Below are 22,385 nucleotides of genomic sequence, written 5' to 3' on the forward strand. Positions count from 1 at the left end.
TTTTATTTTAATGTCTTCTATCTTTTAAAATAAGTGCTGCTTCCACACCATTAACGAGGTCCTCACTGGATAACTTCCAGACTCCCCCAAAAAATACTTTCTATTTTCACTTAGAAGACAAATAGAATCTAAAGGACCTTGGTGRAACCAAGTTAAATCTGGTGAATCTACAAGCAAAGTAGAAATCAAATTTGCATCACTAAGCATTTTCAGGGCTCAAGCTTTAAATTACTTACACAGCTGGAAATTGATGCCTTTTCTGGACAGGATCCCTTCTTAGTGTCACTTTTAATCCCCCATTTTAGTCCTCATGCCTTGTCATATGACACTCAGCTTTATTTACTCAGGTCGTATCCTCCACTCACACATCTAGCTGAAAACCTAAGTAAATTTTGAGGAGTRCATAGAAACATTCTGTGAAGAGGCATGATAAAGGTATTTTTTATTTTAAAGATAAATGGCTTTTCTAGCCATTTGCTCCAGTAGGAGCAGCTTCATCTTAGTAATTTGTTTTCCTCTCAAAACAMAAATCCATAATGGCTCAGAATTACAAATCCAAACCCCAGCAAAGTCTAGTCAAAACAAAACTCTCTGGGTTATCTGCTGGTGTGTTTCCCTAACAGAAAATGCAGAAATTAAATATTTACATGAATGAGTGCCTATCTTCACGTATACAGTAGATAGTCTGTTTAAATTCTRAGCTATGAATTTTCACTTATCATTGGATTGTATTTGTTAGAATGCTTTGAAGTCCATCGAAATTTTTTTGTACCTTTAAGSAATGACTTCTCTTTTCTCATAATATATGTCCCATACCTAGCTGTATTTGTTGAACTTTTTTTGAACCGTGTCTAATAAATTCTTACAATTAGCATAAAGCTTGATAAGTGAAAGGGAGTTAATGGCAATTATTGCAAATCTGTCAGTTTGATTTGGTCAAAGCGTGGTGCAAACATGATTATGGGCTCAATCCCTGTGTGTGCCATTCATTTAAGAGCTGGACTCACTGATTCTTGTGAGCCATTTCCAATTTAAAAAATTTTGTGAATCTGTTTTCTGCTAAAATAATGTTAGCATCTGATTACTAAATTCTCTACAATCACTTCCATTTTTATTTCCTGCCATATATCTCTGCATCACTTAGTGTCATTTGCTGATTATTTCTATCTTTTCCAGAAATCTCACAAATAACTTAATAATCCAGAGATCTTTTTTTGTTTTCATGGGATACAGTTTCTTGGCTCAAAAGTAAACATATACAGTACCCAATTCTTATACTGTTAGGTCATTAATACAAATATATTCGATATCTTTAAATTATGAAGGCTGTATCCTTCATGTTCACTGGTATGCAAATTGTATGTTTGTAAAATAAGAAAATGCCAATATATGATAATAGCTCTTCTTTATTTTTTTTTCTGAACCTTGAGGTTAAACGCTGACCAATCGTTGTGCTACAAAGAAAATTAGTAAGGCAGCATTTGGGAGCTAATGACTGCTCAGGGAAAGCTGACAGCATGTTCCTTGGGACCATTAAACTCGTGAGCAAAGCTGTTTATACAGGGTGGGAGACATCCTAATGTTGTAGCTACATGCAATTACTAATCTTTAATTATGGCATTTACATGACATCTATCTTTGGAGCASACTGTATTTTGTGAGCCTGCTAGCTGACACTGACCACTTAAGTACCTTTTYGCATTATTTGGCTGTCATTTCCAGCTACCATTCTCTCCAAAGTAAACAGTTTTCTTGTTTCTCCTGATTTTCGTATGTGATGAGATTTATTCCCAGCTGCCTCTGTAAGAAACTGAACTTATTCCAGGCACTGCAATTGGATTTTTTTTTTGCTGTTTTCTTTTTCCTGTTCTGTAAGTAATACTTAAGAATKGAAGTGACATGTTTGTTTATGAGTTTGGCTATCCTAGTGTGGAGCCTCCCTACACATAACCTTGAATATAGAGCTGTACCCACACGTGTGCACATCCAGATGCCTGCCCTTGCACACATGGGCACTATCAGCCTTTGTGCTTCCAGCATAGAGCTCATTTGAATCTGAATGCAACAGTCATCACTCTTGCAAATTCAAAAGCCACCCACTGAATGGATGTTATTGTTCTGTGTGTAACTTGTGCTGAGGATACCACAAATTGCAAACAGGCTACTGAGTTGTAATATCTTTGAAAGTTATTGCTGTGGTTGTTTCTTAAAACAATGAAGAAAACTCCAACATCCAGCCCTTCACTAAKTCCAGCTGACCAGATCCATGGTGAATGCTATCTCTTCCTGGAAACAAATCATGGAAGAACACAGTATTACAAGTTTCAGTTTTTGCTAGTGTAAATAATCGATGTTTGGGCCTGATCCTGTTCTCAATTACTTAAATTAATTAATGACAGATGTCCAAAATCAGAGTGAAATTCAACCCTCAAGAGAGAATTCCCACAAGGCCTTCATATGACTGTTTTAAAGAACTTAAGTGATGCTTAGGCTTTGTGCTGGCCCTCTGCAAAGAATAAATTTTACCCAGAATGCTTATTGCTTTGATCCCTTATATATAACTCACATCCTTAAGTTTGCACAGCCACAAAAGATCTATACAGARCTAAATAGCCAGATCCTCAGCTGGTGTAAATTTATGTAACTTCACTGACCTACATGGAATAGTACCAATTTTCACTACTCTGGCTTAAAGAATCTCCATGGGACAGAGGTAAGTGCGTATGGTGGGTAAACGGATGAAAGGCTCTTCAAATGATGAAAGACTATATTGCTCTGGAAGTGATTTAAGTTAAACTGGAAAAAAGCCACTCCTTTTCCGGAATAAATCACATAGGGAGTATAATTATGCAGTTAAATTTCTTCTCATGCAGTCAAGCTTGAACTTACCACCACATTTGTGTAAGAAATGAAATGTTTCCCATCTCTCAGCAATATAGCACATTCTGCATGTAACACACACACACATGCAACTATACAAGTCCTTCTTTATTTTGAAGGGAAGCGTATTTGTAATTTCTTGTCTTATTCTGAAGGCAAAAAATCTGGCATGGACCTGCATTCTGTATCACCTTGCTGGTGATAGAGTGGGTTTCTAGAACAATTTCAAAGGCAATGGAGAAAATCTCTTATTTCCTGTTTTATGCTCTCTAGTCTGCTTGCCCTTTTTTTTCTGAACAGKTGTGTGTCTGGATGCTAAAAAATGCTGTCAAAGCAGCTAATTTCTAAAAATGTATTATTCAGAGTCATTTTATGGTATTGTTGCTTCTTCTGATTGTGTCTGAAATCACAGAATTACAGACTGAATGGATCATTCAGACAACTGGTGTGCTTAGCATTGCTGAGATTTCAAACCAAGAACATTTCTCTGTCATGGGAATTTATATCCTACTGCAAGGCACTTTTTYCCCTGGTTATGTATTGAAGTAGTGATTTCTTTCTTTCCAGCTGTTACACATCTGTATTGAAGGCTGGGGAAACTGGCGGTGGTCTGAGCCCTTCAGTGTGGATAATACAGGGACCTTTATTCGCACCATTCAGTACAAGGGCCGGACAGCATCACTTATCATCAARGTTCAGCAGCTCAGTGGAGTGCAGAAGCAAGTAAGGATTTGATCCAGTTAGGAAAAAATAACATAAGTGATTTAAACTGTTACCTATCCATGAATTAGTCACTTTTTTATTTATTCTGTCCTACTGGGATCTGCAAAAAACAAGTATAGCAGTCTTTTGGGGCTATTTTTGGGAATTTTTACAACTTTTTTCTTCACTTTGGTGTGGATTTTAGCATTTAAAAGCTCAGTTACCCATACATATTTTGTAYGCTCCAGTAAATATCCCTTTGCGTGGTTCATAAGTCCTGACAGTGCTAAATTACACAATCTCTTCTGTGTTTTAAGCTCTTGAGAAACAGACTTTTTTCTTAATTTTTTTAAGAAACTTTTCATAACATATTCTGCATTGTAATTCACGCCTTCATATTTCTTAAAGAGAAGGAATTACCAAATTAACATTTGAAAATGTGCTGCTGTGCACTAGCTTTCCATGTGTTATCTTTGTAAAGATCTGTAATAGCACTGCAGCCGTTCYGCCTGCATTGGCAGAAGCCAGAGCATGTGGTGGACATAACGTGCTCATCTCATGGATGTGGCAGAGTGCCTTGTGTTGTATTGCACAACATTACAGCTGACCAGACCTGCTGAAACTTCACTTGGAGGGCTGTAGCTATGGTGTGTGCCCTCATTCACAAAAAAAAATGGTGATGGTTGTACAAGGATACACATGGAATGATATTCCATGGGAAAAGCCAAATATATTTCTACAATAAACTATTAATGCATGATGGACAGCAACAACACTGGGTATRATTTGGTCATTTTCTAGGTGGGTGCAGTTAAGTACAGAAATATGTTAGTCATTTAATGAAAGTATGTTAGTCATTTAATGTCACAGCAGACATACTGTGAAAGGTCTTTGATGGGATCATTGTCTTGTGATGGGAAYGTGAGGTATCAGTAGAAACCTTTCTGAAATACATCACTCTGACTGCTCAGAAAGGACTCAACACCATCACAGAACTCTTAAAATCCAAACCAGAACTGTCAGCCATGGGCAGTACTCTGGGTTCAGAAGGAAGAAAAGGGGTTACGTTACATGTTTCTTTCAAACCTGAATACTGGCTTAGCAATATTTCAAGTATTTTAATGCCTAGATTTCTATGAAATTGCACATACATTTGGCCAACAAAAATAGTGTTTTACTATTCACTGCCTTCAGCAGTGTTTGGGAAGCCCTAAAGCAGGGAGATTTTTCTTCCACAGGTTTTCACTCTCTAATTCAATTTTGACTTTTTTTCACAGTTGTTTATATATGAGCTGTATTTTTGTGTGTTTTAGATCCTAATCTGTGGAAGACAGACAGTCTGTAGTTACCTTTCTGAAAGTATTGAACTGAAAGTGGTTCAGCATTACATTAGTCAAGATGGACAGGCTGTTGTTAAAGAACACATCAACTGCCTTGCAGCCAAGCAGAAATTGCCTTCATATATCCTAGAAAACAATGAGCTCACGGAGTTGAGCGTGAAATCTACAGGAGATGAAGACTGGTCCCAAGATGTGTGTCTAAGTTCTAAACACACAGAATACAGCACTGTCATTCAGGTATGACTAGAAATGAATTCTTTAGAATATAGCATTAAAAATGTCTGAGAGAACTGGATGCTTGGCATTTAGGCTTCTATTTGATATAATGAAATACTGAATGTTACCATCCTGAAATAGTGTAATGCTGATCTTTCTGCAAACAGGTACCATCTTCAAAGAGTTCAATTATATACGTGTGGTGCACAATTTTGACTTTGGAGCCCAATTCACACGTGCAACAGCGATTAGTAAGTACTTTTAATGTCTCTGAAATCGAAAKGTTTATGCCTTACATGTCATATAATTACTTATGGTCAGAATGACCCACTATCAAGATTTATTAAACGTTTGCTTCAACAGTTGTGTGACTGAAATAAAATCAGCTTTAAAYTGATGTATTATTTTCTTTTTGTAGATTGTTTTCAGCCCTCTTTTCATTGTAAGGAGCCATCTTCCAGACCCTATTATCATACATATAGAGAAAAGAAGTCTGGGYCTGAATGAAACACAAGTGATCCCAGGGAAAGGACAAGAGAAAGCACTGCAAAATATAGAGCCTGATCTTACACACCACCTGACTTTTCAAGCCAGGTAAAAATACTCTTTTTCCTTGAAAATGGTTAATTTGTTTGGAAAAGAATGAGTAATTTATACCTTAACTTCTGCGTTTTTTCTAAAAGTATGTCATATGCAGAGGGTATATCACAGAACAAGCTGGTGTAGCTTAAAATGGTATCATGGGAAATGCTAAATTTGGTATAACTATCCTAAGCACACTGGCATTTGTTTGATTAAGCAGTCCATGCTCTTGTGTTTTAAAAAATAAACTCATTAATGATCTTGAAATGGTTTTTTGAGAATTCTGAAGAGTTTTTAGGGTTATTACAGAGTCATAACAAATCTATGCATGTGAGTAAATTCTCAGGATCTTGTCAAATGTCATAACTTGATTCATCCACAGTTACTTTGAGAGTGTTCTTGCTGCAGARTACACTTGGGAARCTCCACTAGAGAGAATGTTACTGCTGCTAATGCTTGGTCTTGTGTAAGTGACYGTGTTTTCAATGACAGGGAGGAAGATGATCCATCAGAGTGTGCAGTGCCTATCTCAACCATGCTCATTAAACAGATAGCCACTAAATCCCATCCAGGTGGCAACGCCAGCCAAGTGCTCTCTGAGTTCTATGGCACTGCGAGTTCTCCTCAGCCTGCMTGGCCTTACAGTAGGAAGGATTCAGACAGGTAAGTCCTTGGTAAACCTTCTTCATGGCTGTTGCATTGCCTTTCCAAACAAACTAAAATTGTGTTCTAGAAGACTCTATGTGATGAACATTGAATGTATTTTCAGCAATTACACTTCCTGCATGTAAACTGCAAAATCTGTGGCAGGTGGGGAAGAAAATGAGATCAGCCTTGAGACTGCCTTTGTTTACACTGAGAAGATTGCATCAGTATGGATTTTTTAAAAATGGAACTATTTTTTTGTGAATGCACTTTCTTTACTGCAGTTCTAGAGGCTGTTGTTTATTCAGCTGCTGTTTGTTTCAGTAAAGAAACAGGGAGTTGTTGTAGCTGTTGGGGGAAAAAAGGAAATGTGATTTGAGGACTACAAAAGTCACAGCTTTAGTTCTGAAGGACAATGGTAACTGTTAAGGCATTTATTAATTGAATAAATTTAGGTTGAGCTTTTTGGGTTAAAAATAATGCCTTTATAGTCTCCATGTGTCTACATCTGTCCAACATCACCTCTGTTTTCCAGAATGWTAAGGTAAGAAGAGATAGTTTCGTGTTTCACAACCAGAAAAGCCTTGCAAATTTGTGAAAATGACACCTTATCATTTGTAATCTTGAATTCATTATTCCTTTGAATTTATGTTTTCCCTTATTTGTTTTTGACAGCAGTGAACAACTGTCCCAATGGGATAGTCCAATGCGGGTAAAGCTGTCAGTGTGGAAGCCATGTGTTAAAACTCTGCTGATTGAACTGCTGCCCTGGGCATTGCTTATCAATCAGTCCAAGTGGGACCTCTGGCTCTTTGAAGGAGAGAAAATTGTTCTTCAAGTACCCAGTGGGAAAGTAATTATACCTCCCAACTTCGAGGTAACTTTGCCATTCACATTAGCAGGTGTAGTTCTGCTAAACACACGGATTCTGAAGAACGGTCATTACTCCAAATGATTCCCACTTTCCAGTCCCTGTGTCTGTTTGTCTGTTAGTCATATAAGGAGAGTAGCAATAGGAATTTATCACACTGACAAGAGTCACCAAGTGGGTAGCACAACATACTTGATAGCAGTGTCTGAAAAACAACATCTTAAAGATGCATAGTTAAAATTTTTCTGAAAGACACAGTAGGAAGAAGGCCTTCATTTCATCAGCGGCCTTCTCCCCTTCCTCTCAGTTCAGCCAAAAAATCTGTAACATGGGTGTAATGTAGCAGCTCAAGAAAATTGCTGTGAAGGCCAAGTAAAGACTCTGACCCCTACTGTGCCACTGTGTCACTGGGGAAATTGTTGACCACACTAGCAAAGTTGACAGCCCRAAAGGAATTTTTGGTTTGAGAGATCTTCATGTTACGTTATTTCATAGCTTTTAATGTTACCAAGAAAAGCTGGTGATGACATAGGATGAATTRTGTTAGAGGAAGATTTTCCAGAATGCCTCCCTTCCTTAATTCAGAGTTTTGTGCAACTGATCTTYGACTTATCTTGACCGTGCACATTCTTTTTTATTATAATTCTGATGTTCTTTAGTTTTGAAATAATTAATTTTGCATAGCAACTTGTCGATTCCAATTGAACAATCTGATACTTCCTGTTTATTTTGTCTTCTTTTTTCCCCGTATGTGGCTGTTAATTAACAGAAGGTCAGCCTAGTAACACATCTCAGTGTAGACTGTGGTCTTTATCCCCTGTGAGGATCGGCTCTTCATCCACATTGTGGTTTTATTTATTGTTGTCCCACATAGAAAGAAACAAAAAGGCAGGAAATAATATTCACTGCCTACTGYATTAAGTGTAGTAGAAGTGTATCAAATTGTCAGCAGCCAATAATCAGTCATTCTTCTCTTGCAGGAAGCTTTTCAGGTTGGAATATACTGGGCAAACACTAATACTGTGCACAAATCAGTGGCAATTAAGCTGGTTCATAATGTGACCTCYCCAAAATGGAAGGATGCCGATAATGGGGAAGTGGTAACATTGGATGAAGAAGGTTTTGTTGAAGCTGAAATAAAACTTGGTGCTTTTCCAGGTCATCAAAAGGTTAGAAGAAAATTATAACGATTTGTAACTTTATCATGTAAAAACAAAGTCATATAGCAGATAAAATGATCAAATRTATGCAGTGTGAAAGCTTCTCCCTAATTATGTTAATATATGTTCAACATAAAGAGAGTATAAACAATGTAKGAAATATAATTGAAAGAATTAGATTGCCAAAAACATACTGTGCAACCCATAAAGATAATACAATATCTCCTGGAAAAAGAATTAATGAATTCTGAGTCTTGTTTGGATAACACTGACAGATGCAACTTCAAAAGTCCGTGGTGTGGCTCCAGTTACAAAGTGCAAGAATATAGACAGGTTTCTGTGGTTAGAAAGAAAACAACAGTTCTGTTGYTACATTTCACTACCTTTTGTGATTTTGTGTGACTTCATCACAATTTTCGTTATCTTACAGTTGTGTGAATTCTGCATTTCTTCCATGGTTCGACAAGGTATACAAATYCTACAGATAGAAGATAAGACAACAATAATCAATGATACATCATATCAAATCTATTATAGGCCACAGCTTTTTATTTCCAAACCCCTCTCAGGAGAAGAGGTAAAGCAYTGTAGATACTGTTTTTGTTCGTCATCTGTGGAAAATGGTTGTTTAAATGCATATCTGTATTTAGATGAGCTGCATATAGCAGAGCTTGAAACAGAAATCTTTAGACATTATAATCATAAACTAATTTATATCATTTAGAATACTGAATCCTGAGTAAATTTAACTCCAGTAATTAACTGTGGTCAGAAATCTGTGCAAGCAGCAAATTCTTGCACATTGCAGAATTAGTTCTGCCTGYTCTCCATCTGTTCAGGCACTAATGGCCATTTCTGTAAAATAGGCAGCATAATCCSTAGTAGCTGTTGAAAATTTCTCAGAATTTTTACTGAGTTTGCATGTAWGAAAGGTATATTGGCCTGGCAGGCTGAAACCTTTTTGTTATCCTTTTGGGAAGATTCCAGTTATCTGAACAAAGCTGCAGAACTAGAGACGTGCCCAAAGTTTATGTATTTCATAAACTGCATCAAATTGTGAATATCAGTTTTCTAATAACCTCGCAGAATATTTAAGGACTAACTTACAGGAACCAAAATGTATGCATGGTCAATATATTTGAATCAACCATTTRTACATATTTATTGAAGATTACATTTATAGTAAAATATGTGGAAAGAATTCTCAGGGTCAAACTTACTAGAAGAGTTGGCAGATTAACAAATTTTTWAAGTTCCTGTTTCTGTATTGTTTTCCTTCTGCTTTAGTTTTCTTCACATTAACATCTACAGTTGTGCATCACACATTTTGTGGAAGTCTTATGGGATGGGGAATTGGAAGAATGTTGAGGCTAAAATCCATTCTTAGTTYTGTAACTATAAATGGATTTTTTTCACACTGTTGTATTAAAGGAATGTAACTTGCTTTTGGTGGAGCTGTGCTGTGCTACTGAGAGCCGACTGCAGACACAGAATTACAGAATCACAAAAGGGCTTGGGTTGAAAGGGACCTTAAAGATCACCCAGTTTCAAACCCCCCTTCTTGGGCAGAGACATCTTYCACTAGATCTCATTGCTCAGGACCCACAGATGGCTGTGCTGCAAACCTTTACCTGAAGAGAGAATTTGGCCAAAGAGCCTTTAATGCAATGTACTTTAGTTAGARGTGGTCATTGGCTACTTGAGAGTGTTCCATGCAAAATCCACATGAACACACTTCCCTTCAGGAGCCAGCATGCCGTGCTACCAGCACCTTTTTTGTTTGCAGGACTTCCTCTCCCCTGACAGCACGGTGTTCAGCGTCGGCYCGGCCGGGGCAGGCTCTGGGATGGCGCTGAGCGCGGTGCCCTGCTGGGACCTGCTGTGGGAGCCGGGTCCCTCGGCAGAGGGGCCGYCGGTCAGCGACAGGCGCGTGGTGCTGAGCTTCAGCACCGGGGACCGCCAGCTCTGGAGCCTCCCGGCCATCATCAGCGCCGAGTTCGCCCGGCAGAGCGTGGCCGTGCCCACGGGCCTGTGCAGTGAAAGTGGATTTTGTACCAGGTACGTGCACTGAGCGCTCAGTGGTGAGCTTGGTGAGTTGCTGTAAAGCCTCAGCTAGTCAGGAACCGTAAGAGATTAATGCAAAAGTCAAAGTAACCCATGTCCCCCGTATGTAAAGGCAACTCTTTATTTTAAAAATCATTATCTTCTGATAGTTTTGATGCTTTTATTGTAAAAGTTTAGTGATATGGCCATGTACGAYTGTTGTTATGTTATATGATTGTTGTTACGTTGTATGATAGTTGTATGATTTTTATTATGCATAATCTGCTATTTTTTATGTGCATGCAAATAAGAGCGTGAAAAGCTTGTATTGGGGAATTAGAGTCCATTTTAATTTGTGGACAACCATTTAGGAGTTCAAGGACATTGTGTCCTTGAATACAATACAAAGATTCAGGTTTTGTTTATAAAAGGTAGACATGTCATTTTGTGAGCATCATAAGAGAGATGAAACTATTCTGAAATTACAGCAAGGAAAGATTTCAAGTTTTAAAGCTTGAACTGTGCAGTTGTGCATTCTACTTACAAGCTTCTGCATCCAGCTAGTTAAAAATAACAGACCAAGTGACATGTCAGATGACCAGCTTCATTTCTTGAACCTGATATCTGAATCTATTCATGCTTATACTTGTATGAACAAGAAACAATCTGCTGAAATTAGAGAAGCTGCAGCAGTAATGTGATGTGATCTTTCTCTTGCCTGAAGTGCTTGGTGTCATTCATACCCTCATACAGTTCCTCTGCAGAGCCTAAGAGGTTAGCGAAAGGTTAAAGGTTCTCATACAGACTTCAGATTTAAAAAAGAAAATAATGGAAAGAATAAGGAAAGGATTCTTTACGATACTGCCACAGGAGTAGAGAATCCTATGATCCTAATCAGATTTTTAGACTTTGGATTTCTTAAAATCACTATGAGGTTAAGTTTTTTTTAGCAGTAGCCAACAAATCTGCACAGGAAAAAAAAATTATGTTCATGCACCAAGGTATTTTATGTGGCTAATGAGTAGAATTAAATTCATTTAACCTCATTTTGGAAACTGTTGTAGTGATGATCCATAAAATAAGCATTTAAAAGAGCAATAGAATTGTGCATCTTTCCAGGAGAGCAGTCAGTTACAGATTTACATATTTGTTCAAATATGTTTCATTTGTATCAAAGAAGTATCCATGCAAATTCTTCTGGAAAATTTTAAARATTTATGTTGAAAATTTGGGCCTACAATCTCATGTTTTTAATTTAATATAAATCTCTTCCTAGCTAGGGCTCTCATCTTGTAGACACACATGTTAAATGTAACTCATGAGTATTCTCCATGCAGTGATTTCTTCTCTGTCTTTTTTAAGCTATTTCCATGTGTTCTTCTCTTGAAGTGGAGATGTGTACTTGCCTAAATGGCAGATAGCTATCTATGGACTTGGAACRTGATCATAAATAGTCTTACAGATGCTAGTTTTGAATGTTTTTTTATTGTTCAGGATAGTAATAAGTAAAGATTTCATTCAAAACACGCATAATGCAGTATATCTGCTTCTGTTTTAGAGCTATAGCACTGACTTATCAGGAGCATCTCGGCGTGACGTACCTAACGCTTACAGAAGATCCTAGTCCTCGTATMATTATCCACAATAGGTGCTCTATTCCATTGCTTGTAAAAGAGAATTTCAAAGGTAAGTACTATGCAATAATTCAAAACAGTGTGCTGTTGTAGTATAACTTATTTTACTGTATCTCCAGTACAAAATTGAGTTCAATGTGTGTTTTGGTTATAACAAGAACTTGATGCCCTCATAAAGGGCTGTTTCAAAGTGAGAGATTCTGGAAGCTATTGGAGGTAATTGTGAGGTCAGGAGTATGAACTTGAATGTCTCCAGGCTTTTGGGTCTCCCTGGTTCCTGCTGTCAAGGTKACTCAGCTGTAGGAAGTTTGTAGGCAGTACAGTTTTGGTGACATCAATTCAATCCCATGGAACATTTGTATTTCCTCAGATTTGCAAATGTAACACAAAACATATTGTCAAAATTCTGGCTACAGTATGTTAATGTAATGATCAGCAGAACATAATTTGTGTGAAATTTAATGAAATAGAAACAGAAAAGGAAAAAACTCAAATATATAATATTCCAACCAATAGAAAAGCAATGTTTTTATTTATTTAATATTTGAGACAGAAACTTCCTCATTTGTGTAAGCATGGATAAGTTTTGATTTCATACAGGTTTGAGAAATCCTTGATCTTGTGTATTTTATAAAATTTCAGATACACCAAAGTTCGAAGTTTACTGTAGGAAGATTCCAGCTGAATGTTCAGTTCATCATGAACTTTACCACCAAATCTCCAGCTATCCAGATTGCAAAACAAGAGATTTATTGCCCAGTATTCTYCTGAAAGTGGTGTCATCTGATGAATTAGTAAATGAATGGAGTGATTTTGTGGACATCAACAACCAAGGAACACAAGTAAATCATTATAAACTATTTCCTAGTTCACAGCATYAATGATTGGCTTTCTGACCTGCCCAGTGCATTGTTCCTCTGCAATAAGTTTATCCTTTCTGTTGGTTTTGGGGGTTTTATTTTATTCCTGGGAACTCTCCTGCCTAAGCCCCTTCCTGTGAAAGTTTTAGAACATGGACTATCTTCTTCACTGTCTCTTTTTTAAAATAGCTAGATTGAAAATACTGATTATAGCACTGATTTTTTCCCACTTCTTTTTAATCTACCTGGTGCTGCCTGGAAAAATCAATCCTGAAAATTTCTGGGCTCTGTAAGCAAAGAATGACATAGGATCCAGGAAAGTGTTTCTGTTTAGTGACTTAATTATCATGGGATTTTTATCTTTACATCTTGTAAGAATCATCACTGTCGTTTTCCCTCTGTGGCTTTACAGAAGCTACTCATGTCTTTCTAAAACAAAACAACCCCTCCCTTTTCTTTCCTTCTGTTGATTTTCCCTGGGTCTTGAGGTAAATAAAAGCTTCCTTGACTGGAGTAATTCTTTTTGATGGGATTTTTTTCCATCTTTGAAGTCATTAGTTTACATGGAATCAACATAAACTGCTTGRCTCTTTGAAAGAAATACTAGTTTCAGATGTTTTCCCTGGGCACCAATCACAAAATGCTCTTGATTATTGAGTGTTATGTTATATAGCAAGTAGTTCAGTTCCATTCAGCAAGCCAGTCAAGCAATGCAAGGTTTCAAATTTCAGTCATTAATGTTATGCCAGACCAGGGTTCTTTATAAGTATCTGGCTCCTAGAAGGAATTAGATGCTAAGACAACATTTGGGGATCATTGTCTACTTGAAGAGCTTTCAGAAAAAGAAATGTAGCCTTCTGTTATTGAAGTTATAGGATGTACATGTTGAAAATTTTCTCAGGCTTTCTGTCAGTCTTTCTCCTAGAAGACTATGAATATAAGTGAATAAGGAATGTACTAACAGTGTCACATACAATTCAGTTCAGATTGTGAAATAACTGGGATTTGGAGGATTTTAGGTAATTTGCATTTCTCCTATGTAGTCACAGATAGGTACTTTTTTTCTATTAGAAAGTAAATTTAAAACTTGAAGCTAATACCTTAATAAATATTGAAGTATTTATCATCAGAATAATCTGAAATAGGACATAAAATTATCAATCTTCGAGATCAATTGAGGTCTATTTAGACTAATTAAGAGTTTTGAAAATTCTGTTAATGTCCTTTTTTCTCCACTTCCCTGTAGGATTGTGAATCTCTTCCAGACAAGCAAAGGATTAAAATTGATATGTCAAAATTAGAAAATTTTTTATATTTAATTCTCAGAAGAGTAAAAAATTTGATTAATGAAATTTAATTATCTTGTACTTAATGTACAAGATTATTATGAATAGTCAAACAAGAATCTGTGTAAGTGCTGATTCTACTAAACTTTCAATTATTTTTGCTTTTGGTGACTTCTTAGCAGGAGTAAAGATCCTTCAAGACTGCTGTTTATTGTACCTGTGCTAGCCCACTCTCTTCATGTTATTTCTTGAGTTTGTGTTCCTTTACATTATAGCTTCCATCATGGCAATGTAATAAACAGTTGATAGCAGCCTTATGAGAAAAGAGAAGCCAGCTTGCTCTAACAAGGACTGCTGGGAGTTTTCTAAACCTTTAAAAGATCTTAATCTTTTCTATTCTGGACAAACACAAAACTTGCATGGAAATATTGCAGCCTTAAGCTCCAAAAGCAATTCATCACTTTTTTAAGTAGGATATTCCTAAAGACGATTTGTCCAGAACTAAAGTTTGTAGACGTGTAAGCAAGACACAAACCTGTGAAAAATTCCCATTTTTCCTGCCTTTTTAGGTTTTTTATGCTTTCCATTAGATTTTTCCTATTTCCTTGTGGCAGCAGCTTGCCTGTGCAGGTGTTCTCACAAACCAGTTTAAATGGCTTAAAAATGTGTTTAGTGTTGAGTTGTTAAGCAAGTCTTCATGGATCCAAAACATTGCTTACTTTTCAGTCTTTGTGTGTTTTGCATCATGCTATCAGCCTTTCATCTACCCAGCTCTGAGCTAGGGCATAGCAGCATAGTGTTAGTTTAAGATTTGTTTTCTACAGGAGAAAGTGGGATTTTGTAGAGCTCCAGGAATATGCCTTTCTTCTTAATCCAAAATCACAAACTAAAATTTCCTATTTATTCTTCTCATATAAACCCTACCCTTCCCAGCACATCTTGCTTATTTCTGGAGAATTTTCTTATTAAAATGTATTCAGTTATGCACTTGAAGGATGAGGTGCAAATTTCATCTCCCTGTGCAACTGAAATAAAGTATCAGAGCAGTTATTTTCCGAATTTTTGAAATCTGACTTTTTTTCCTGAAAAGCATCCTGATTTGAGTAAAAGATCTCAACCAGAAGGCATTAATAGTATTAAATTTTAATTTATGCCATTAAAAGTAGTAATTTGAGTTACATTCCATATRTTTCTAACTCTGTTCTAGATTGTGTTCTTAACTGGCTTTGGCTGTRTTTATGTGGACATTGCCCATCGCTGTGGAACAACAGTCATAACCTTGGCCCCAGAAGGAAAAGCAGGACCCRTCGAGATCAACCTCAACAGGTACATAAAGCACATAAAAGATGTTAAAAAGCATTGCTAAACAGTGCTGAGGGGTCAGTCAGCTTTCTAAGTGTTAACTGACTTAGAAACTTTGGTTTAACTGTTTGTTTTGTTTAATACTGCTGCATGCTCTCTAATCTATATTTAGACCATATGGCTTTGTATATCACAGTTAAAAAGGAGAATCAATCTAACATCAAAAGTCACTTTAGGGTAAACACTAGATCACTGGTACAAAAAGAGGACCTGAGCTGTTCATTTTAAAAAATGACGTTTTTCCATCATAATCAATGTTGAGTGTGTTCATCAGTTTAAAATGTATTTAGCCAGGTCCTGCCATCTGTAATCTTACAGGCTCCCAAGGAAGCTTAAATTGCAAGAGCTGTAGAAATAGTATTAGAGTTAATAATTAATTACACTTGWTTATAACACTCTTCTTGAGAAGATTTCCCTACTTAAAAAATACACCACAATCTGGTCCTCAGCTGCATTCAAGTGCAATTATAATACTACCTATTTCTAAACTGCAGAATGCTTGGCCTCCAGCAATCCTGTTACAATTAGARTGGAATTTGTTGTACTGTTTTTATTTGCATTGTAATTAAGTATTAATCCCCAAGCAACTGGTCATCAGCAGTACATAATAGTCCACTTGCCAGTTAAACTTGGCAGTGGGCAGTTTACATTGCAARGGGGAGGCCCTCAATGCCATCAGTATAAAATACTGCAGTGGCTTCATTGGAAGGCACTCACTGTGTGTGATGTGAAATGATTTTCTGTAATAGTAACCGTCAGTGAAGCATCTTAGGCCATACATGAGTTATCAGAAAATTGTATTTGTTGTGTGTTTTAATATCTGTCTCTGTAGAAAATGTAATAGGGAATTTAGTGTGTAGATAGAGATGTTCCTGTCCAAACTATCCTGTTGATTGATAAAAAAGACAGACAGTCCTGGTATGGATGTATAGTGTCCCATCTCTTAGAAGCCCTCCTGGGTGGTACCGTCTGCGGTGATTAAAGTTGCCAAATCCCATTAATGTTAGCAGGACTTGCACAATGTGTTTCCAGTGTATTATAGAGAACATATCTCTTGATAGCTCTTTAAGCAAGCAAGATGCCAGGTGAACTCAAAACACARGAAGTAATAAACCTTCTTTTCCCTCCTGTCTAGAAGTCAAGAGCAGACCCTGTCGCTGAAAATGTTCATCAGTCAGTTAAGTCTCGCTGCGTTTGATGATATCACAAACCACAAAGTGTCATCTGAACTCCTGCGTCTCACAGCAGACAACGTTTTCCTGCACATGGCCCCAGCCACCAGCTCCCTGTCACAGGAGCTGCAGCAGGACTCTGTGGAAGGCCTCCCACAATTTCACAGTCTCCAAGTGTATTGTGAAGACTTGCAACTGGACAATCAGTTGTACAGCAAATCCAATTTCCATTTTGCAGTCCTGCTGTGCCAAGAAGAGAAAAATGAAACTGTGCAGTGGTCGAGAATGAACAATCTCATTGTTTGTAACAAAGATTTGGAAAGCTATAAGSAAAACTGCTTTATTAAACTCTGTATTGCTTTTTCTGAGGAAGAGAATTTCACATTTCATGTGAATGACCTCAGCTTTGAGCTCAAACCAGCCAGGCTGTATGTGGAAGACACCTTTGTTTACTACATTAAGACTTTGTTTGATACMTATCTTCCAGAAAACAAAACTGCTTGCAAATCCACGAATGCTTCAGATGCTACCCTGATAGTGCCTGAACAAGTGCGAGAGCATGCAAGAGCTTTAGTCAAGCCAGTGAAGTTAAGAAAATTAAAAATACAACCTGTTAATCTCCTTGTCAGTATTCATGCTTCACTGAAACTGTACATAGCCTCAGAYCACACCCCGCTCTCCTTCTCGGTGTTTGAGCGGGGACCCATCTTCACCACTGCCAGGCAGCTCGTCCATGCCCTGGCCATGCACTACGCTGCTGGAGCCCTTTTCAGAGCAGGTCAGTACTTCACCTTAACGTGCAACATTTTCGTTGGCTGCCAGGATCCTGTGACTGCCATTCAAGACGAGTAACCTAGATGTGAGCTGCAGTTTTTGTTTTCCTCAGACACTGTTTGATAACGATATTTTCAGACACCTTTCAGGTCCTGTCATGCAACAGAACGGAAATCGAATCGCTGAGCAGACAGCAGTGAAGGTTTGCAACATTGTGCTTAACATTAGCCAGCCACCTGAACGCTTTAGCCACCTGAAACCCTAAACACAGCATAAAAATGTGTTCTAGCTGACTTAGATTTTGTCATTTTATATTATAGCACTAGTCAGAAACAACCCACATTCCTTACATAAACTCCCCAAAACTGTGTTTAATCAAATTATTCGGCATGTTGCTTTGCATTCAGAAGTAAATTACAGACCTGAATGTTGTTTTGTAGTTAAAACTCCTTTTGGCTGCAGTTTATGATTAGAAATCTGTCTTTCTTCATACAGCCTTCAATCTAAACTGGCACACAGATGTTTGTTGTCCTTTGATCCAAGAACTATGAAGTTTGCTCTTACTAACTTTTTCCCATATAGAATCAATAGCAAGCAATCAGTGTTTTTAAGTTATCAGGTACATTCTGCTTTCCATAAATATTAATATAGAAATAATTAAATCTGGTCTCTCATGTGTGTTGTGTCTGAGACAGGAGGAAGCTACTTCATGATCACACTCAAGTAACATACTCCATGCTGAAATGTTGGATTTATTTTCCTGCAATACTAATGGTTAGACTTTCTGAGATCCTAATGCTTCCATTGGGACTGCAAGCATAGCTGCAGCCTGATTTCTGTGCAGTTTCCAAAACTGTACACATGCATTTCAGCTATTTATAGTTGCTGACCTTATCTTTCACTGTGTGCATACTTGACTTGCATTGCTGATTGTGACAACAGTGTACACAATTGKGCACCAGGACAGTGTGTACYAATTCATATTTTCATGCAATATTAYGCTTGCAAAATTTGCAGGTTTTTCTTTTTGCTACTTGTTTGAATTTATTTTGCAGTTAAATCTCATAGTACGGAAGGGCAGAGCTGGTTGCTCAGTAATTAAGAGTGAAACTGTAGCTTAATATGGCCCTTGGGGTAAATGCTTCTCCCCCATGACTGGGTCTTTCGTTCTGTGCCACCCTTGCAGTGTGCAGCAGTGCAATGGCCATCACTGCTCCGGGCTCAGGGGTGTACCTGAAATCAAGCACATTTAAGAAATGAGGTATGCTCTGGTGGAACTTATCTTCAGGAAAATACATATGCATACATACTTAAATCTCACTAAAAGCACTAAAAAAAAATTTATTGTTTGAAAGGCATCGCCATGATTAAAATGGTAGATTGTACTGATTAATGTTTACTTTAGCAGTGAAGATGATTTATCTTGAAGACTTCGCAATACTTGTCAAAAAAGCTGACTGTGTCAACGAAGTTAAAAAGGAAGGAAAAAATTAGGCAAAAATAAGATCTGCAAACCCTGAGGTTTTTTTCTCATCATCAGCACAATYGGTCTCTTATGGAAGAAGACCTCGTGCTCCTGCATTTTAACTGCATTGATCTGGAAGATGGCCTGTTTGARCCCCTTCTGTTCAGCACTGACTCGTGTACAAATCATTGTAGCATCTGCACAGACAGTATTCCCATACAGCTATGCCTTATACTTGGGAATATGCACTCTCCTGCCCTTAGTTGTGTGCAGGACCACTGCTGACCTGCAGGAGGGGGCAGGGTTTGCCCCAAAGCCTGCTGAAGGGGATGCATCAGGCTGCCCATGTGTTGCAAAGGAGTGGTCAGAATCCATGGAAGCCATGAATGGGGCTGGAGAGCTCTGTTCAAATAGGCTGATTAACATTGCTTATCTCAAATCAGCCAAACTTGCAATGGGAATCTCCCATTCTTTTCTAATTAAGTTGTCTTCTGTTTAAAAGTTAATAAAATTCTATTTAAAATATCACTGTTATCAGCCAGATCTGACCCTATAGTTGCCTATAAAGAAAATTCATTGGGTCTCTGCTGATACAGTCATATTTATTTCATGTCAGTGGATATAATTACTAAACATAAGTGGGAAATGGTAACCTGACATGATACTGTATTTCTACAAAGTAAAATGCCACACAGAGCTTGTGAATTGAGGGATTATTCCTGATTTCTCATTCTCCCGTTCCTGACTTCCTCCCACACCTTTCTCCTTGGACTGGATGTTCCAAACTGTGAGGAGCCATTGGGTTTGCTCTGAGCATTGGCAAGGAAGGTCACTTGTGCTGCAGGTTRCACATTATTCCCACGCACTCTCCAAGGATGGATCCATCCAGAGCTTCCCAAACAGGAAGGGACAGATTACAACAAACCATCTCTGGGATATCAGGCAACCCYTCAGTTTTGTGTTTAACTGTTCTCATTGCTGGTTTTTATCTGTTCAGCATTCCTGAACATGCTGACTGGACCAGCAGGTGAGTGGAGTTGGAGTCTCCCATGTCCCAGCCTGGTGGTACCTGCTGGGGGTGCTGCAGGGATCCAAGGCACTAAACTGCAGTGTCCTGTAGCCACTTTCCATCACACCATCATGTAGGACAAGGAATGTCAAGAATATTTTGGGGGGGGAAAGGCTCTAAGGAATTATTGCAATAATATTGATCAGAAAAAGCATCTGTATTCACCTCCCCACCCCTCCAGCTTTTCAGCACTTCACACAGTGGCAAAAATAATTTAAAAATCCTACAGTGAGGGAATTGCAGGCCCAGCCTAGAGCTCTGGCTTCCCTTGGTCCCAGCAGGAAAGGACTGTGAGGGGATGCTCCTTTCCAGGACAGCGGGGCCACAGTGTGTGTTGCTGCTCTGTTCATTGCATTGCCAGTAGCACTTGGTTTTTGTAGTCAATCCCACCCWCTCTCTAATGTCCACTCTGGTTCCTGCTTTTTATATTACATGTACTGGAGTTCTCAACCTGCCAAAACTGAAATGTGGGACAGATTCAACAACAATAATAGATTTTCCGGGAGCTTAGAATGATAGTAAGAGATTAATTCATTTCATATGAGTAACATTTTCTCTTCTGTTCAGTTGCATGATTCAGCCTTCCACAGGAATGACTGGGAGGGGTTAAAAGAAAACAAGAAAAGCATCTGGATAGCAGGAGTTTTCAATGRTGAGATGGGAATGAGGAGGGCAGAGCACAGATCAAGGGCCCACATGGGAGAGCAGGAGGCTCTCCTTCAGCCTCCTGGCCCTGTCACACCTTGTGCCACTCTGACAGTGCCAGATGAAATTCGTGGTGCCAGGGCTCAAAGACCAAACAGTTCCTGTTTCACATTTATTGCCATTTCTGAATTGCTCTCTCTGGGCTGCCAAAAAAAGAAGTTATGCAGCACTATTTCCCTAATAAATCTGCTGCCTACCAGCCTGAGAAAGACAAGACCTGCAAATAGCTTTCCAGCAACAGATTGCTGTGTGCTCAGCCATCCAGYAAGCTGCTGGCAACCCTGCGTTTATATAGGAAACCAGATCTGCAGATACCTCTCCTGGGATATGCATAAGGAATACTCCCCTATGAGTAACCTAATCAGCATGTAGATGTCATTGCTGTTTACACAACTGTACTGAGCAGAAGACATTTGTCTGGCTTTCACTGCACTCTGAAAGAAAATGATCAGCTTAGAAGGGTTKGGGTGGATTTAAAATAACTTCTTAAGCACTTGTCAAAAATCTGCATCCCTTTTCCTAACACTCCATCAAGCAATTGACCTGCACACTCCCGTAAAGCAGAACGTTGTATCAGTGTAAACTCCCTGTCACAATTCTATCACATAAGGATGTGAAATCACAGCGCTGCGTTACAGTGTCTAAACCCAACCCGACCATCTGAGCTCGCAGCCCCRTTCCTCTGTAGCTGCGAGGCTCTCGCAGCCGCCTCCCTCACGCACTTTTAGCAGAAATACGGGAAGCTCCTGGAAGGAAGTAATTCTAAAGCTATTTGTGAGTTTGCCAAAAGGATTTCTTTGATTTACGAAGTATGAAAGATTGCCATTTCTGAATTCATAGTGGATGAGYTATTTCCTGTGTTTTGCTCAAAGGAAGTTCATAATGCAATGAATTCTAGTGTGAAAAAGATAATTAAGGAATAACCTTTTCACAACTGCTGCTTCTGCAGTTTTTGCAGCTGTAACATGTGTCTTGTTTCTCCACACAGGCTGGGTTGTCGGATCGCTGGAAATTCTTGGAAGCCCGGCTAGTCTGGTGAGAAGCATAGGGAATGGCATAGCTGATTTCTTCAGGCTGCCCTATGAAGGTCTGACCAGAGGCCCAGGAGCATTTGTCAGTGGAGTTTCCAGAGGAACAACATCATTTGTAAAACACATTTCCAAAGGTAGAGCTTTCACTTTATTACTCAAACCACTGCTTTATTGTCATGGATTGTTGAAGTTTTAAGCAATAAGTCTGTCCACCCTTCAGTCTCTTGGCCATGCCATACCTTRTGCTGCTCAGACAGTGCTGGTTGAAATTCACAGCACCAGGGCTCAAACACCAAACAGTTCCCATTTAACTAAGCTAAGAGGGTAACAAGCTCACATGTAATGTCTCATGTATTAAACAGATCACCACTTTACTGCAGTGCTTGAGAATGTTTCAGAAACTTCAGAATTTTAAACCTCCCAGTGGGAAATAGATATTCACTCAGCAAGTATTCTGCGTGATAACTGCAGAAGTATTAAAGGTGTTCTGCACTTCTGCTAGCCATCAGAAATTCTAAACTCGATCGCCTCATCATACTTTAAAAAAAAAACCAAGTAGATACAGTTGTCATAACTGTGTGAGTACGT

General features: G+C 38.4%; 1 protein-coding gene across 8 annotated transcripts in view; it reads left to right on the forward strand.

Moving 5' to 3' along the window:
* Positions 1-22,385, forward strand: part of VPS13B (vacuolar protein sorting 13 homolog B) — a 423,643-nt gene that overhangs the window by 382,418 nt on the left and 18,840 nt on the right. For 7 of the 8 annotated variants that reach the window (XM_057366269.1, XM_057366268.1, XM_057366262.1 and 4 more), the window contains exons 44-57: positions 3,448-3,603; positions 4,896-5,159; positions 5,306-5,389; positions 5,557-5,732; positions 6,213-6,383; positions 7,041-7,242; positions 8,217-8,405; positions 8,827-8,973; positions 10,183-10,454; positions 11,998-12,125; positions 12,716-12,915; positions 15,427-15,545; positions 16,717-17,531; positions 21,755-21,931. In XM_057366269.1, coding sequence (XP_057222252.1) covers positions 3,448-3,603; positions 4,896-5,159; positions 5,306-5,389; positions 5,557-5,732; positions 6,213-6,383; positions 7,041-7,242; positions 8,217-8,405; positions 8,827-8,973; positions 10,183-10,454; positions 11,998-12,125; positions 12,716-12,915; positions 15,427-15,545; positions 16,717-17,531; positions 21,755-21,931 — 3,100 coding nt within the window. The remainder of the gene's footprint in view (positions 1-3,447; positions 3,604-4,895; positions 5,160-5,305; positions 5,390-5,556; positions 5,733-6,212; positions 6,384-7,040; positions 7,243-8,216; positions 8,406-8,826; positions 8,974-10,182; positions 10,455-11,997; positions 12,126-12,715; positions 12,916-15,426; positions 15,546-16,716; positions 17,532-21,754; positions 21,932-22,385) is intronic. The other variant, XM_057366267.1, reaches the window with a different exon arrangement.

The sequence above is a fragment of the Malurus melanocephalus genome, unplaced genomic scaffold (assembly GCF_030028575.1).
Source record: "Malurus melanocephalus ecotype Western Australia unplaced genomic scaffold, MMel_1.1 scaffold_62, whole genome shotgun sequence".
NCBI classification, from domain to species: Eukaryota; Metazoa; Chordata; class Aves; order Passeriformes; family Maluridae; genus Malurus; species Malurus melanocephalus.